General features: G+C 45.8%; 1 protein-coding gene across 6 annotated transcripts in view; it reads right to left on the bottom strand.

Moving 5' to 3' along the window:
* Positions 1 to 18346, bottom strand: part of FBLN2 (fibulin 2) — an 89030-nt gene that overhangs the window by 2963 nt on the left and 67721 nt on the right. For 5 of the 6 annotated variants that reach the window (XM_088061860.1, XM_088061863.1, XM_088061859.1 and 2 more), the window contains exons 7-16: positions 16929 to 17045; positions 16396 to 16497; positions 14897 to 15037; positions 9504 to 9638; positions 8244 to 8381; positions 7807 to 7950; positions 4096 to 4224; positions 3509 to 3634; positions 2779 to 2895; positions 1673 to 1801 (exon numbers count right to left, since the gene is read on the bottom strand). In XM_088061860.1, the coding sequence (XP_087917986.1) occupies positions 1673 to 1801; positions 2779 to 2895; positions 3509 to 3634; positions 4096 to 4224; positions 7807 to 7950; positions 8244 to 8381; positions 9504 to 9638; positions 14897 to 15037; positions 16396 to 16497; positions 16929 to 17045 (1278 nt within the window). The remainder of the gene's footprint in view (positions 1 to 1672; positions 1802 to 2778; positions 2896 to 3508; positions 3635 to 4095; positions 4225 to 7806; positions 7951 to 8243; positions 8382 to 9503; positions 9639 to 14896; positions 15038 to 16395; positions 16498 to 16928; positions 17046 to 18346) is intronic. The other variant, XM_005532528.3, reaches the window with a different exon arrangement.

Genomic DNA, 18346 nt, shown 5'->3' with positions numbered 1-18346 from the left:
CTGAAAACCAGACACAGTAACAAGGATCCAGCCTGAGCAAAAAGCATTGGCAGGGCCCTCGCAATCACACTGTGTACTCCCAAACATCTAGACAGTGCATGGAGGCTTTAAAATTAAATAAATTCTAACAGAAAAGGCATGTGGACTGCGTAGGGCCCTGCAGCTCTGCCATTTGTCACACAGCAGAGACCCTTAGAGGGAAACTATAACCATTCCACTCCCTCCATTCCTCCATTCACACGCTGAACCAGCTGGTTTAAAAGTCTCGCAAAGGAAAGTCTACAGTAAGAAATGGGAGAGAATCAAAGTCAAGTAAATCCCTTGCTGGTTCTCAGCAGTGCCCGTAGGTGAAAAGAAAATTTCTTCCACATTGCAACCATTGTCATGAATGCACTCCCTGCACCACTTTGGTTGCGCTGCAAAATACCACAGGCAGTTTCTGCAAAAGTGATCCATATGTTGAGGCAACTCATCTTTTGAAAAAAGGGCACAAGGAACATTCCAGCAGTAACTCTTCAGAACTGGTCAGATGATGGGCAACTGGAGCCAGATCTTTAGCTGGGGCAACCAAGATCATCTCCCTGCACTCAACAGAACCAACACCAACGCAGCCTTCCTCTGACCACATATTCAGACACACCTCAATATCTTCCCAGACTTGTAACTACAGGCCTGCAGAGCTCCAAACAAGGGGATGTATCCAGGGGAGTTACAGCTGCAGTTTACTAAAGGTGAATTTTACATAAGAATTTAAGTGCATGTGGATATTACTGCAATCATACTTAAAAACACATTTAAAATATTTTAAAATGTTTTGAAAGGATTTTAATTGTCATTGCATCTGCTTCACTGCTCCACAGTCAGGATTTAAGTATGCTCATGCTGCTCATGATCTACACAGAACAGATTCACTGCCATTAGCTCTCAGAATTCAAGCACAGGAGATACATAACCAAAGTTAGATGAAGGGTGCCTGAAAGAACAAGGGCAGGAAATGCCTGGCAGCTGGTGCAAGGACTGCAGGAATGTGCAGAGTACTAAAGGTAATCAGATCCTCCATCAGGTTACACAGGCAGTGCATCCTTTGGAAAGAGGGGTTCAGCTCAGAACCATACAGCTGCATGCCAGATGAAAACCACCAGACTCCCAGAAGGCATCTCCACAATTCTGAAGAAAAGGCATGTGAGAGGGGAGGGTACTTGTCATTCCACTAACATTTATTAATGCCAGCAGGATTAAGCTTAGGTGACACTGCTGGATGGCCAAATTCCAATTACAGCTCCAATATTTAATCTCCCAGTTTTCTGGAGGAGGAAACTGTAACTCATAAAGAAGCCACAGATTTCTACATCTGGCACCTCAAAAACTCCCGATCCTTGAGTGCTGTGCCAAGGTGCACACACAGCTCATGTGAGTAATCAAGTGCCTCAGTTTGAAGGATGAAGTGGGCTCCTTGGGAATTCATTTAAGCAATTAGCTCATGCTGACAGCTGAGTTGCCACAGCACTTTCCTCTAGCAGAGGAAAACTGACTTTGTAGATACCAATATTTGGCAACTTTGTCAAAGACTGACTTTTGAACAGTGACTGATACAAGACATGGAGACCTGACTAAGTGTAATGGCTGAGGTCATTCCAAGGGTATGAATGAGCCAATCCTCAGGTGCTGTTACCTCTGCAGGTCCTGCCATTGGCTGCCATGGTGTAGCCCTGCTCGGGACAGGCGCACTGGTAGCTGCCAGGGACGTTGACGCAGCGGAAGGTGCAGAGGATGCCGGCGCTCTGCGTGCACTCATCAATGTCTGTGGGAAGAACACAATCACATCCCCAGCAAACAAAACAAAACAAAACAAAACAAAAAAACCCAAAACACAGATCTGCAAAGGGAAGCTGCAGGACACCAGGAAACTCCCACCTGACACATTTATAATATATTGCTAAAGGTGAGTGCAACCATGGTGGTCTGGCATTGCTCTGGTGCTTTCTGAAATGCTGAACAGAAGTCTGCTCCCAGAAATACTGGCTACAAATAGTACACACTCATGGGAAGGAATAATGAGGGTGGGGCACATCTGAGTTTGAAACACTCTCTCTGGTGTCTCTGTAATTGAGAGAATCAGAGAATCACAGACTGGTTTAGGTCAGAAGGAAACTTAAAACTCATTCCACCCCCTGCCATGGGCAGGGACACCTTCCATGAGACCAGGCTGAACCCGGCTTTGAACACTCCAGGGATGAGGAATCTCCCTGGGCAACCTGTGCTTCACTACCCTTTCAGCAATGAATTTTTCTAGGATTTCTTGCCAGGCTTCCCTGTGCTAGGAAGGGCGTTGGCTTCTTCACCATTCTTAAACAGAGACTCTCGAGTGTGTCAGTGTAGATAACTTCAGCTGAAGAGGTAAAACCCTTCCTTTCTCCATTCTGATCACTCTGCTCCTCATTCACCACAAGCAGCAGTGAGAGCAAACCTTCACTCGGCAGTGCAGGCATTCATTGATGCAATACAGGAATATCTTCCCACCTTATTTCTTCTCTCGTAAGCTCTGGCCCCATGAAACCATTACAATCACCTCCCTGGCTGTGCACTCCCACAGGTATGCTCCACTCACTCAACTGCACTGTCCAGTAGCTGAGTAACCTTTTGCAGCCTCTGTGGCAGCTGTATCTCACAACCATCCTCTGCCTCACCTGCAGCATCAGGAGCTGCTGAGGGCCAGAGAGCTCTTCCAGCTACAGAGAACAAACACACACACCCTGACCTGGTGAGGTAGCATCTTACCTTTACAGGAATGCCCATCTTCTGCCAGCTGGAAGCCTTGCCTGCAGTAACACTGGTATGAACCATAAACGTTGGCACACTCCTGGGTGCAGGGACTGTTATCACATTCATTCACATCTGCATCCAAAAACAAACCCACAGAGATGGCCACGGTGCTTCAGCACATTGTCTTCCACCTTTGCCAGCCCCTGAAAACCTCTACCTTCCTATCAGAGTGACTAAGGAAGGACTAATTGATCCCTACTTTTTCTGTCCCCTAGGCAGAATGCCAAGAAGCCTCAGCATGTCTGTTACACCTGAATTTCATTTCTCCATATGCCAGTGGAAATACATATGCAGACATTTGTTTCAGACTTTATAGGTTTCAGTTCACTAAAATATGTAATTGTTGCCATAAGAAAATCATGGAAAACTCAAAAATTTTCCATTCAATTAAAAATCTTTTTTTGTAAGTTTTGTCACTACCAAGCTTTATCTTTATCAAAAGTTGGTTTTCTGTTTTAACTTTGTTCTGTTCTCCTTTTCTGTCAGCTGAAAGAAAAGCAAAAAGTACATGGGGAAAGGAAGAAAGAGGAGAAACTTTTTGACACTCATCTGACAATCCCAGTGCTTGACTGTCTGCAAATTTGAGCACACAAAGATTACTGTTTTTATATTTCACCTCAATGCCTTCTCTAAAGTCCCCTAATTCTCACAGCAATTTTCTCTTCTTGGAGAAGAAGGCCGGTACCTTCACAGTGCTTGCCATCGTAGGAGAGGCGGAAGCCGGAGGAGCAGGTGCAGTGGTAGGAGCCCGGGGTGTTCTCACATGTGTGCTGGCACAGGCGCCCAGGGTAACTCCAGCACTCGTTTATGTCTGCCAGCACAACAAGCAAATGCACAATCAGCTGAGGGACACAAGCAAATGAGGTGCAGGAGGATATTTTTTAAAGTGTCAGAGATTGATTTGCAGAGTGTGAAGTGCTGCAACCTCGGGTTTGAGGCTGACTGACTGAGCTCCGACTGATGCACAGGAGGGACAGCAGACAAAGTCCTGTGTCGTGGCTCTTGGGAGTAAAGTGGTGAAACCTTCAGACAAATACCCACAGCAGCAGAAGCATAACCCACAGTGAAGTCCTCTACAGATGGCCTTGAGTGATAACCTGCAGTCAGACCAAGCCAGGGGCGCCTGGTCCCACATCCCAGCCGGGAGTGACAGAGCTCTGGATGTGCTGCTCTGGAGGTGATCCCACTGCACTGCAGAACTGCAATGAACACTGCCTTGGGGCCCAGGGCTCAGTCAGTGTGCGCTCCCAGCCCCTCCCGTGCCCCACATACCGATGCAGCTGCGGCTGAAGGTGTCGTACTGATAGCCCATCTTGCAGTCACAGCGATAGCCCCCAGGCAGGTTGTGGCACAGCTGCCCCTCTCCACACCGGTGCACCCCAGTCTGGCACTCGTCCACATCTGCAGAGCCAGACAGGGCAAGCTGTTTCAGTACAGTTTGCTTAGAACAGTGTTTACAAACAGACACAAAAAGGTCCATTGAACAGCACTGAACAGGGTAAGAAACTGGACAGGAAAATAACACCAGCTTCTCCCTCTCTGCTCTTCTCAGAAGCAGTTGAGTGAAACTTGGGAAAAGCAGGGAATTATCTTCAAAGTGAAAATAGTAACTGGACTTGCAACAGGGCTCTCCCAGTATATTCTGCATTTCAGTGTAAGCACACTTTAATTCTGATCAAACCATGACATTTAAAACCCCTCATTCTGATGTTCTGCCATTCCATGAGTCACACCAAGCCATTTAAAGCAAAACAAGAACCAGCCAGAAATTCTGCTTATCCCTTCAATTAAAGCAACTGCTATTTTCATCTCCACTTGCCCTCTCAGTCTGCTCCTGCTGTCTACCTTTTCCTCTTTTCCAATGTTGATCTTTTTTTCTTTTCTCAATCAGCTCCCATTTTGATATTCCCCACAGCCTCTCATCCAAAATCCAATACCAACAAATTAGTTGCTTCTCCACTCACACACATCATTTCCAATCTCATTTAAACATCCTCAGAGGAAGATGAGAGTTTTCAATACAGGCTGATTTACAAGACTTGCAACATGACTAAATAGCTCATCAGCATCTAACAAATCCCTCTTACCATCTGTGACAAGAAGCATAAAAAAGTCTGATTAACCCTCAAAACTGTGTATTTCTTCAAGTATTCCAAGCTCTGCCACTTCCTAAAACAACAGGTCCTGCTTTTTTTCCTATTGTTCACATTTTCAACGACTTTTACAACCCAAATCCCTGTTCATGTAATAATCATTAGGATGGATCTCCAAGGCTGCAAATTCACCATACTGCACTATTTGAAATCATGAATTTGAGCACTAAATAATTTCAGAGGATTCCTGGGCAGTTCTCCATCAAACAACAGCCTTGGAGAGGCTGCACTCACACAGTCCCTGCAGGCACCAGGGTCAGGGATGGCAGGGAATGCCCCTCACTACACAGGAATTCCTGACAAGAACTGAGATTTCTGCTGGAACACTGAGTCCTCATTTTCTTTTAACCAGGGGTCTCTAATGCAGATAACAATTTGTAAAGTAGTAGCTTTATTCGTAATGAATTTGTGTGTTCAACCCTTTTGTTAGTTCTGTATTCCAAGGTTCTGTATTCCATTGCATTCAGACTTTAATTAGTTCTAGAGCATTACACCATCAGAACTATGCCACATTTCACACTTACAGCAGTTTACAGCTAAATCTAAGAGGCAGCTTTTAATAACTCATTTGCTAAATCAGAAAATCGGAACATCTTAAAGACAGATGAATTCTCTAAACAGAGGAGATGACCCTACAAGTGCTGTTCTGCTGAAGAAACACGTGCAGATGATGTTTTTACTACTGTGAATAAATCTGATTCAGGAATCTAATTAGCTATTGTAGTGCCTCAAAGACACTAGTCTTTATCACAGAGAGAGGAAATTAGGACCATATGCTTTTCTCCTCTCTTCTCTGTGCTCTCTGCCTACTTAAAAAAAGCCATTCAAAAAACACCAAACAACACAGACCAGCACAGAGTGCACACAGCAAAGACAGAGAAATCACTAATCTACATGAATTATGTTTGCCCAAAATCAAGCTAGAGAAGCCTCCTTATGCCTGCTCCTGAACAGCCTTGTCAGTGGTGTAAAGCAGAGACAGAGGGCCATCAGGAATCACAATCCATTGTGTCACCTCACTGTGCTCTAGAGCAGAGATGCCGGAGGATTAATGGCAATTTCCTCCTCACTCATGGATTTACACACTGTCACTTTCTTTTAGGAACAACTGGGGAGAAAAACTGGATTCTTTCTGTACCATCCATTTGAAATTTAGGCACGTAACTTGCCCAAGCCGTTATAGAATCACAGAATCATTAAGGCTGGAAAAGGCCTCAGAGATCACCAAGTCCAACTGCTGATCCAGCACCACCACGTTCACCACTAAGCCATGTCCCCAAGTGCCACACCCACACGTTTTCTGACTGCGTCCAGGGATGGGGACTGCACTCCTGCCCTCATTTGCAGGGCACACGGAGCAAAGGATGCTGGCACTGCAGCCAGGACAGCCGTGCTGCTCAGGGCTGAGTCCTGCCTTGTGGGGAAAACGGCATTCAGGGAGACTGGCATGGTGGTCACCCTAGAAACAACCTCAGTGTCACCACACTCCAGGTGGCGCAACCACACCCAGCCCAGGTGATGTGGCTGAGAAAGGACTGATCAAAAGCAGCTGCAGAACTGTGTCTGCACACAACTGAGAGAGACAGGATTTTGGAGCTTCTTTTTGTAAGAACTGAAATATCCCAGGCTGTAACAGGACAGCTAAGAACACAGCCCTGCTTTGCCCTGAACTTACAAAACTCAGTATTTGAAAGCTTTTTCAATTTCGCAGTCGCACACATGAACTGTTCCTTCCAAATCTGCTACTTCTAAATCTTCTCTACCTTTCCTTACCCTGGCCATGCATGGTCTGGACAGTCCTGGGAGTAAAACCATGAGGAGAGGTAGAGAATAATGAAGAGGAAAAAGGCGAATGCAGAAAATATCTGTGGAAATGGGGCCTAGCTGTACCACTGGTGTGCACTACAAGTTGCTAACCATGACCAAACTAATGGCTCTCAACACAGTTCCCACCCACCTACAGCACTACAAAGCACATTTTCCTGAAGTGTCATCCTTCCTCTATTCCAGGGGGAAGGTAGGTAAAGACCTCTGGGGTATCACCACTAAGCAAACTGCTGCTTTGTCATTTTTGTTTCCCCTGCTGTCATTTTAGAATTTCCTGTCTCATGTAACTTGGAACACAGGGAATTGGACAACACCCATCCAGCCTTGCCTTGGGCACCAGGGACTGAGCTTCCCTGCCCTTGTCGCCTCATGTGTGCATTTACAGACAAATGCTAACAAGTGCTGGAATCTGCTATTCTGAGTCAGTAACTCCCTAAATATCACTGGAACAAATACAAATCAGGATCAAGCTGTGTGCCAGCCTATGTGAATATTTCATTTACTCATTCTCCTCAGAACTCTTTTCACACAGTGAGAACTTATCCTAAACTCTCACAAGTGGATGTAATGGGGAACACCATGCACAGAACATCCCTACAAAGAACATCCACTTGGTGCTACTCTTGTGAGTGCCCAAACCCAGCATTCCTCGTTTGCTGCAGATCCCTTCACTTCCAGGGTGGTACTACAAAAACCACCGAGGAATTGTGGTCTTGACTGACAGGATGAGTTTAAAAAGCAACTAAAGCACGTTCTCTCCAGAGTGGAAGCCAGTGAATCCCATTTGCAGCCAAAACCAGTTGCTGAGCATACCAAGAGAAGCTCCATGGAGCAATGAGAAATCAGGATCCTGCAGCACAAACAAATCCCAGAACTGCAGGGACAGCAAATTCCCATTCCTCAAACACATTTAGGAATCAGGAGGTAACTCCAAACATCTCTTTAGAAGTTAAATAGATTCTTCCCCTGAGAGAGCCTCCATCCAGCCCCACCCTGCCCTCACCGACGCAGCGTGTGCCCTCCTCGTTGGAGTGGTACCCTCTGCTGCAGCTCAGCGTGTTCCTCTGGCATGTGTAGGACCCCACGGTGTTGATGCAGTTGAATCCTGGCTTACAGGGCTCAGGAAGAGATGTGCACTCATTGATGTCTGGTGAAGAAAATGAATAGAACAGTGAGAGATGCCATTTAACCCTTCTGGTCTATTTTCTTCCAACTGTCACTTCTTTTTCTTCAATTTCTTGTGCTACAAAGATAAAGCTGATGAAGGGCATAGTTCCAAATACAACATGCAAATATTCGCATCTTTAAATGGACATCAGTGTTGACACTCAGTTCACAGCAGGGTTTGAGGAAAACTCCACATCCAAGAGGTCAATGCACAGCTCCTGAGAGGCCCAGGAGCTGCAGCACAGGGCACAGACCTGTGCTGCTCACACTTACCCACACAGTTCCCCTCAGGGTCTTGCAGGAACCCATCCATGCAGCGCTGCTTTGACTCGCAGTAGAACGACCCCTCTGTGTTCTGACAAACAAAGTTCACTTTGCAGCTGTGAGTTCCTCTCTCGCACTCATCGATGTCTGTTCATCACACCAAAACACCAAACTGGGGTTAGTTCAGCTCTACCTTTCAGTAGCCTTCATGGCCAGGTAACCTCCAGAAAGGAAATTAGGAGGCATTATATCAACAGACATGTGTTACCAATGGGAAGTCTGAGAGTTAAGTGTGTGTGCTCTTGGACATCACTTCAGGATTTGTCAGCTCCTGCAGCAAATTTAATTCAGGTCCTTACTGCCTCATTTACAGCATCTCTCACAACCCACAAATACCAAAATATCTGCAGTTTTTTACTACTACTGTAAAACAATTTGTAAATATTGTAATCATCTAGCACCTGATTTCAAGACTAGAAGGTAAATTAGATTAGTAATAAATGTTAGAAATGCTTCAGAATCAGACAGCAGAACAAGACATTCACAAAATAGCCTCTTAAGTAAACCAAGCTTTATTTATGACCGCTGTTTGTAAAGGGAGATTTCTGATAATATCTATTTTATAACTTTATGTTCTATGTCAAAAGCTAAGTTCTCTCCTTAGGCATCTCTTACTCCAGCTATCAGGGAACTGTAAAACTTGTAGATGTAAATAACAGTGAGTTTTGCCATGAAGGCAGGGCATGTGTGTCCCTGCACACTCCTGTGCTGCTGTGAGCACTGATGTTCCCTTCTTTGTTAGACACCTACAGAGGCCAGGACACGGGGGATGAAGAATAACTTCATAACCCTGTGACCATTCCAAATGGTTACATGCAAAAGTAAAATGCAAATAAATGCTGAAAGAGATTCTGAACACAGGAAGGATGGAGCTATCAGCCCCGTGATCCATTCAGGCTGGGAATTTTTGCTGGAATCACCAGCAAACAGCATCAGCTGAGCCAGGCAGAGGAGCTAAGGGGGATTCCTCCATCAGGGAGATGGCAAACCCTAATTCAGAAGGTTTCATCCATGTTCTAAGTAATTTATAGTTATCCCTGGAAACCATTTCAAATGAGTGAATCTGCAGGAGGAGTCTGAAAAGCCCAACACTTCCATGATGAGCAGCCTTTTTTAGCTGCAGCGCAGGCATCACAGAGAAGCAACACCAAAATGCTGTGCAATCCCTTCCCTTCCCTCTGTGTAAGAGCTGAAGAACACTTTCCTTACCTACACACTCCCCATCCTTCAGCTCGTGGCCGGGCTGGCAGCTCAGCTCCTGCAGGCAACGGAAGGAGCCCATGGTGTTGACACAGTGCTCTCTCCTCTGGCAGGTGTGTCTCTCTGTCACACACTCATTGATGTCTGTGAGAAAGAGGGAACAAATCAGTGCCACAGTGTGCCAGGGCATCTCCCTGTTCCTGCTCTTTTGGAAGGAGCAGAAAGCTGAAATGAAAGACAGCCAATACAGGTACAGTGCTCTGATGGAAGATGTTTTTAGTCCAGGGCCTTTGGTTAGCACAGAGTGACTGAAGAGACACAAATCACAGAGGTGTTTCCTCCTCCTCCCCTTTTCCCAAATGCCATGGGGATGGTTCAGACACTGGAGACAGGATGGACAGAACTGAGGAAAGGCAGGGTGGGCAGAGGATTGATGAGCAGCCAGTGGTGAAGGGATGGGAACTCCTGGACAAGTGAATGAGAAAGGGACTAACACCCAGTGCTCCTCACCAGACTTCCACAGCCCAGGCCACTGAGCAGTCCTGCTGCCTCAGGCCAGGCTGACAGGGGATGCTGGGGTGGCACTGCTCCAGGGATGGGAGCTGAGGCTGCCTGCTGAGCTGGATCATGCTGGTACCTGTTCCCTAACGAATGCATCTTGGGACTGGATATGCAGGAACTCATGGAGAGGAACCCTGATGGTCCAATCAGGTCTGTAAATTTGTATTTCGAGCTTTAAAGAGATTTGATTTCAGCAGGTGGAGTAGTGGAAAGGTTCTTTTTTAAAAATCACTTCAACACAAGATTGCAGAGCTTGGGACAATTAGGGAAGGAATATGAAACACCTTTAAAATGATACGTTTTGATAGGCTTGGATGAAATTATCTCAAATTCAGCTTTTTCTTATGTTAATAATGAAAGCTAGAACAGCCTGATGAGAAAATACTTCGAAGCGACAAAAAGGGACAGAGACTGAGAAATTTTCTTGCCAACCTCTACAAAACCTCACACATTCCCAGTTCTATATAAAGCTAAGAATTGCTAGAGCTAACAAAAGCCAAATGTGACCAGAACCATTACCAGTCCTCTGGCTGCTCTGTGCATGAAGCTGTTTTCATACTACACAATAAAGCAAGTGTTGTTTAAATCAGATTTTCAATTTGGCTGTAGAACCTCATTCTCAGATAAGTACATCAGATACATGACTTCCCCTGTGGAGCACGAAAACAGGAAAAGCAATTTGAAAAGACTTTTGTCTTTAAAAACAAGTCAGCTGGTTTTCTAGCAAAGAAATGAGGAGGAGCACCAAAAAACTTCAGTTCCTGGTGGGCTTGGATAACTGGTGATGTGCACTGAGTTTTGCAAGACCTGCACTAGCTTGGTTACATTTCACTTCTCACTTACTCCTATTTTCTTTTTTTTTTTCTCTCTGCCATTGCTACTCTCCACATGCTTGGTCGATCCAAAGCAAGGTCCTGGCCATCACCTGGATATCTTTCTACCTGTCCCACACAAAGTCTGAGCTCCTCCCCTGAGGAGCAGGTCCTTGCCTGGCCCAATGTTCCTACAGGGTTATCTCCCCCTGATGCCCATGCACCTTCCCGGTTTCTATTCATTAGAGTGAGGAGCATTTTCACAAGTGACCCTGTGGGTGTAGCAAAACCCCTTCACATGCTGGGAGATGAATACAAGATGGTGTGGTAGATCCCTCTTGCCTACTTAAACTTAATTCTTCCATATAATTTTAATTTTTTAAAAAATTTTATTTTAGAGAAAACCAGCAATGGATGGCCACTTAACAGCACCCAAAGCACTGCAAGACTTTCTGCTGGCTGTACCACAGGTCTGAGATTATCTATTCTTGCAAACCCCAAAAAGACCTCTCACATAAACACATTGACAGCATCACACTGCAGCTCATGAGCATGAGTCAGTCCAGCACCACATCAAAAGAGAAAGCGTGTTTGTCTGAAATATGAACCAAAGAGGGTAGGAGGCATTCCACATGATCAGCAGGTGGAATATTAAGTAACAGGCATAAAAAAAGGTTGTGATGTCAGAGGGAAAAAAAAAATCTAATACGATTTCATGTTTTGTCTCTATTTTTGATTCAATTTTCAAAATTCCGAGTACTTGCAAAAATATGGAGAACTGACTGGAAAGCATTTGGGGAAGTTAAAATGATGGAAATGGCAGATTAGAATGCAGAATTCTTACTTTCTGGAAAAAAAGGGAAGTTTTGTGCATGTGAGACACTGACAAGCTCTAAAGCCTGACTGTGAGCTGGGCTGAGCTGCAAGGCTTAAACCCTGAGCCTTGCAAAGCTCTGCTCTGCCTGTCCAGAGTCAGGACATGAACCTCTGGCTGTGTTATCAGGCCAGCTGCCGGCCCACCACAATCCCCTGGACAGTTTATCATGCAAATATGCCCGGTTTAGTTCACTTTTCTAAACAAATTCCTAAATTTGCCACAGAATCCGGAGTGCCCATAGCTGGTCTCCCTCCAGTCCTGGAGGCCAACTCCACAAGTCAGTAAGATGCTTGACAGAGCACTAGGAATAAATAACAAGAGTTATGTTTTCAATCTCAAACACAGTTAATTCCAACACTGGACCAGCTGTGGTATTCATCCAACCCAATTAAGGCTGTGAGGGAAAGTAAGATGATATTTACTTTAAAAAACTGGAAAAAGAGGAAAATTAACTCAGTCCTATACTTTAAACAAGTCACACAGTTAATTTTTGAGGAATCTACTCAGTCTGTGTGTGTGTGGCAGCAACATTCCTCACTTTATGGCAGCAAAACCCAGAATGAAATGCAATCACTCTTTTTTTCTCCAGATCTGTTGCTGCAAACAGCAACACACACACCATCCCTGAGCACATTTCTGCACCCAAGAGCCGGCATTTCTGCCATCAACATTTTACCTAGTGCAATTTATTTCAATATGCACTTTGACATCAAAAGCTCATTTTGATGCACCTTCCTATTAAAAAAGTGAAATGTAGACTTTTCTTGTGCTGCATCTGCAGTTTCTCATTATTTTTTTCTCTTTAAATCGCCTCAGCTCTGTTTGTTTTATGGGACACATCTGTGCAATGCAGGCACTTTGTAAATTTGCAACCACCCACCCTGTGGCTCCAGGAATAAAGAGCCCATGTCCTGCTCCCTGTCAGGAGGGAAACTGAGGTGGGAGTAGCAAAGACAGGAGCAGAGCTGTCAGTGTGCAGTGGGTGGTGTGAATGACTTTGCCTGAAAGTCACCAGAAAAGCAATGCCCAGCCTGGCTCTTATCTCTGGAGAACATGGAGCTTCCAATCCAAAGACATTTCAGTATCTGCTCCCAAAGACACACAGAGGCGCTGTGTGAGAGCTGTTTGAACAGCTGGTGACTCCTCTCTGTGCATGGCTGGCTTTTGGGAATCCTGGGTTTCTGCTGCTGAATGCACCTGGAATTATAATCCCTCTACCTCTGACTAAAGGAAAAGATTGTTCCTCCAATCCCTAAAATAGGCAAAGAGTAACATCGTTAAACCAACAAGAATTTGCAAGCTAATTACCAAAGGCTTTCTCCTGGTGTTTGGGACAGCTCAAGGTGGAGAACAAAAGCTGTTAAGATGGAAAAGGATACCCCAGGAGAACGAGGCAGTGAGCAAAACACAAACCACAGTATGCCTGTGGCTTTCCCCTTGGACTACAAAAGTAGGAAAAAATGTTAAACACGGCAAATGTTCTCCTGGCACAACACGTGGAGCAGAGCTGGACAGGAATAGGGAGCACACAAAAAAAGTGACGTGAATTTCCAAAGTTTTTTAGGTTATTTAAAAGGATACCTGTAAAAACTCCTCTGCATTAGAGGAATACAGAGGTTTGGTGTTTAGTGAGGGAGAAGGGTTTCACAGATGAGAGTTGTCTTTACTTCCATGAGCAGTGCCTGAGGTTTATCTGCTATCAGTCATAATAAAACTGCAAACTGTTCTAATGTCCTGGGACAGAGGGAGAACATGAATCAAAGGAAGTACATGGCACATGCCACAGCAGCTCCTGCCAAAGCTGCAGACACACAGGCACTGGTTTAGTTTCAGAACACTCCTGGGAGAGGTGAAAAAGGACATCCTTCCTGCAGAGTCTAGGGAAAACATCAGGGTGTTCAGTGGCAAGAGTCAGGAGCAGAGTTCGAGGAGGGGCCATTCCTGGAGCTGCCAGGCTTCCATGCAGGAGTGTGGGGCCTGCAGCAGGCTCTGGGCACACCCTGGACACCTCCAGCACCAGCCTCAGCTCAGGCTGACCTGTCTCATAAAGGCCTCCTTCCTTTCAGTGCTGTTCTGTCAGCCATTTCATTGAAACCAAGTAATTCCATTGGTTTTTCATTCTTACCAGTACCTCTGATTTCAAAATAAATAATAATAACAACTAAGAAATAAAAAGCCAATGTCAACAATTTAAGGAACACCCAAAAAGTGATAAATCACAGTTCTTCTCTGGATTCTGACACTGTAGATGATACTGCTCATGCCCAAATGCTACACAGTTCTTATTAATCAGATGGGATCATAGAGCTTTAAAGACAGGAACAAAACCAAAGGTGTTGTGGTCAGAAAAACAGTGTTATAAACATAGACAGGAGGACAGAGGTGGAAGAAAGCACTTCATTCACACAGGACATTATAGTCATGGGCGCTGATGCCTTCATGGATGACTGAAGGTCTCCAGGTACTCCATTTGTCCAGGCAACACTGCTGCTGCCTCCTAACCCAGCCTCTAGAAAAGTACCCAAAAAAGAAACTACTTCACATAAGCTGAGGCCCTGGCTGCTGGAAGCAAATTAAATCCTCATAAATACACTTGTAAAAATGGATTGGTTTCTTACATGAAGTTAAACAGCAGGGATGATCCAGCAGAATTATGACACATCCTTTATTTTTACACAAAGAAATTCATGCCAGAATCAACAAAAGACTCATGTGAATTTTAAAATGCCCTCCCTTTGGAATGTATCATTTCCAGTGCCCGCACTCATGCAGATTCTTGAGCTGCATTTCTGAAGTTTTGTTTGGTGGTGTCTGGAACTTGGCAGTGTTGAACTGTGCAGAGGGATCAGCTGCTCTGATCCTTTAGCTCAGTTTGCAGCCATCAGAGCTGCTGTGCTCACCACACCCGTAGGCTCAGGGCTTCTGTGCAAGGCTACCTGCATCCTGAGAACGTATGGCTGGGGGAAAAGCCAAACAGCACACAACTCATGAGGTGAAGGGCTGAGCAAATGGTGCACGTGTGCTTGTACTGACTGGCTCTGAGGTGTCAGATGCAGGGATGGCCAGAGAGCCTGGAGCACGATGGTGTGGAGGCGTTGCAGAGCATGGAGAGCTGTGATGCTGTGGTGAACTGCGTGTGCCTCTCGTCTTACCAACACATTTCCTATGCCTGTTGAGAATAAAGCCCTCTGCACACATCCCACTGTGGCTGACACAGGAGAATGATCCCAGCGTGTTCTCACATAATTGTCCGCTGGAACAAGCCTGAGCACCTGTGAGGCACTCATCCAAATCTACAGCAGCACAGGGCAGCCAAAAGGGAAAAACAGAACTCCATTAGAACAGTTCCTGAAATGAAACAACATTTCTTTCGCGCCGGGGATACCGAGATGAAGTGTGCTGGAGCTCCCACATCAGCTCCAGGCTGTAATACACGCATTGTTACACTGAAAACAGGACTGGAATAAACCCTCAGAAATCATTCAGTCCATGCTCACACTCCTGTACTTTTACCATTCCAGAAAGAAATATCCTTAAAAACAGGCAGGTGTTCACACAGAGACAGTGCACACTCCTTGAAGGAAACCTGTTCCAGTGCACCACCACCCTCACCATCAGATCCTGACTCAATACAGATTATAAATGTCCCTTGCCAACATTTAAAGTCACTGCTTCCACTGAAAAATACAATTTTTTTCATTTCCTGTAGGAAAACGATTGCCTTGAAATGCCCCTTTTGATTCTGACATTAATTAATCAAATTAGCTTCCACCACACTTGAGTAAGCAGTGTACTGTGAATATTTCATCTGGTGATATTAAAATCCCATTTTCTTCACAGACTGTCTGGAATTTCATGAAAATGATTTGTTATTCAATAACATCTAAGATTAAGAGTGATGTGGATCATTTGTGAACAGTTCTGAGCATTGGGAGCTCCTGTTTGCATTTCACTGTCACTGCCCCCTTAGAGATCTGTAATTAAGGCATGTCCCAGGGCATTGCTTCTGATCCCCAAACCCTCCCTGGGCAAACATACCCCTTGTCACCACTCAAGAACATCCATTTAAAATTTCTGTGATGGGAGTGGTGCTGATGGAGCTTTGGAATTCACCACTCATCACTGGGCAGGCCAGAGCTCCAGCAGCAAGAGGAACACCTGGAGCTGGCCCAGATCCCATGGCACATCGTGCCTCAGCTGTGAAGCCTCCCTGAGTTCAGGTTTCCAAGGCAAGAGGAAGTAGAAGCAAACAGAGCAGATGCCAGGGCAGAGCTGTGCTCTGAGGGTGACCCAGGACAGCAAAGGTGCCTGTGTCCTGCTTGCTGCTCCTGTTCCCAGTGAGACTGCTGTGTGTCCACAGCTGTGCACGCAGAGCCTGAGGAAGAACCTGAGTGGGAAGAGAAACCAGGAGGACTGAAAAAAAGCCTGCAATGTCAGAGTTAAAAAGCACCAGCCTAGGCTTGCCTCCACCTCACCAGGTAACAGCCATGCAGTGCTTCAGAAGGTATCTGTGAGGCAGAACTGGGGCTCCTTCTGCCAAATGGTCTCTCTGATGGCACTGCAATTCCCAATTCTGAAAATGAGGAACACCCAGGGGTGTGGGGTACATGAACATTTAACCATGGCTCTGTGGGGAGCCCAAAGCTCTCACCTTCACAGGAAACCCCGTCAGCCATGAGTGTGTACCCAGCCATGCAGGAGCACACAGCATCTCCTTCCACGATGTTGCACAGGTGCTTGCAGGGGCCGTTATCTGCACAACACAAAATTGCAAAATACATCAGGACCCCCAGCACAGATCAGCTGCAGTTCCACTGCAGGCCAGCCAAGCACAATCTGAGCTCAGGCAAGGGTAATAAGCCTGTAGCCAACCTGTCCAGGCAACCCTAAGCACTGCTTCCAACCCTCCTGCTGCACACAGACACACCTGGCCACTCCTATCTGCACTGCTCACATCACCCTGCACAGCTGCACTGCCCACCCCAGCCTGAGGAGCAGGTGGGGAATAACCCTGAAAGCAGAGAGCAGCCTCAAATTTCTCCCTCAGGTCTCCCCTGACAATTCCTCAGCCTTGTGCCAGCAGTAACAGATTAAAGCTGTGCACTGAAATCATACTGGAGAAGGGATGAGTGGAATTTTATTCTGTCTCCAAACATTCCTCTGCAGCTGACACCTCCAACGTACCTTTGCACTTGTCCTGCTCTTCCTGCAACGACACCACGAGGATGGGCTGGGAGGGAGAAGCTACTGGAGGGATGGTGGCTTTGGCTTCCAGCCTGGTCACCTGTCCTCTGTCAGGATCTGCAAGGCAAGGGAGGGTCAGGGACAGCTCCATCCCCACCAGACACCCCACAGCAACGGGTGATCCCATTCATCCCACTCCCTCATGGTCCGGAGGAGGAAACAAACATCATGGATACAGATCAGAGAACCTGGCTGACTGTAACTTCTGTAAAACAGTGCAGTATCTGAATAAACTGGAAAGAGCTAATTTAATTTTTAAAACATTTGCTGTATTTTAAATACCGTGACTGTCTTTCATTCAGTATTTGATGGAAAAAAAAACCCAAACCCAAAACAAGCCTTTGACCTTATCCTGTCCATCCTATTTCAACACAAACAAACAACAAAAACCTTTGCAAGCACAGGATACTTTGGAATGACTTTTGTACAGCCAAGTGGAAAACATGACAGCTGCTGTCTGCCACTAATATTTTCAACAGACAATAATGTTAAAGGTACAGCAAAAAAAGAGCTGTTACATCAGTAAGAGTAACCCACTTTATCAGTATCATCAAAACAGAAAGAACAAAAGAAACAAACAAAGAAACCTAAATCCATAGGGCCGAATTCTCCCTTAAGAGGGATGTGTCCTGTCCCCACTGAATTCACATGTCACCTGGAGCAAAGTGTGAGCTCCAAAACAGTGACAACATTAAATGACTAATGGTGACTGCAGTGCAGCTTTGGAGTATGGGAAGAGTGATTCCCTTAAACAAATGAAGTCAGCAGGTGTGGAACAGAGACAAACAAAAATCACCTGCTTGGGGCATGGCCTGAATGATTTCCCCAGGAATGCCCAAGACATGCACAGACACAGAGGAACAAGGAGAATTGAAAGGCCACTGTGCCAGGTATGGTCCAGCCAAGCAAAGGTTCCCAATCACCTCCCTCACCCTCCCTCAACCTGGCCCAGCAATGGCAGCACCACCCTCCCTGCCCTGGCCCCTGTCGTGCACCTCTGCAGTCCCACGGTGTCCCCTGCCCCTGTCACAATCCCATTCCCACTGCAAACCCCTCTGCACCCCTGGGCACACCCGTGAGCACCACAGTCCTGCAGATCTGCAGGAACATGACTTCCCAGGTCACAAGATGCTTCACCCAGAACTTCAGCTGAGACAGTGCTGGGAGAAAAACTGCAAAGCAAGACCACAGATACGCTCCAGGTGAGCAATCAGGCCAAATTCTGCAGTGTTAAAATAACTTTTCTTTGCCTCTTTTGGATTAGGTTCCTTTTCCAGAATTTTAATATAAGCAGAGCAGACAGCTGCCACAGGAACAGTCAAATGCATTCCTGAGGTAAAGGCTGTAGCACAACATTG

This window comes from Pseudopodoces humilis, chromosome 13 (genome assembly GCF_049639895.1).
Source record: "Pseudopodoces humilis isolate 2021_Gansu_Grassland_sample_001 chromosome 13, ASM4963989v1, whole genome shotgun sequence".
In the NCBI taxonomy this organism is placed as follows: Eukaryota; Metazoa; Chordata; class Aves; order Passeriformes; family Paridae; genus Pseudopodoces; species Pseudopodoces humilis.
This window is presented reverse-complemented; position numbering and strand designations above follow the sequence as displayed.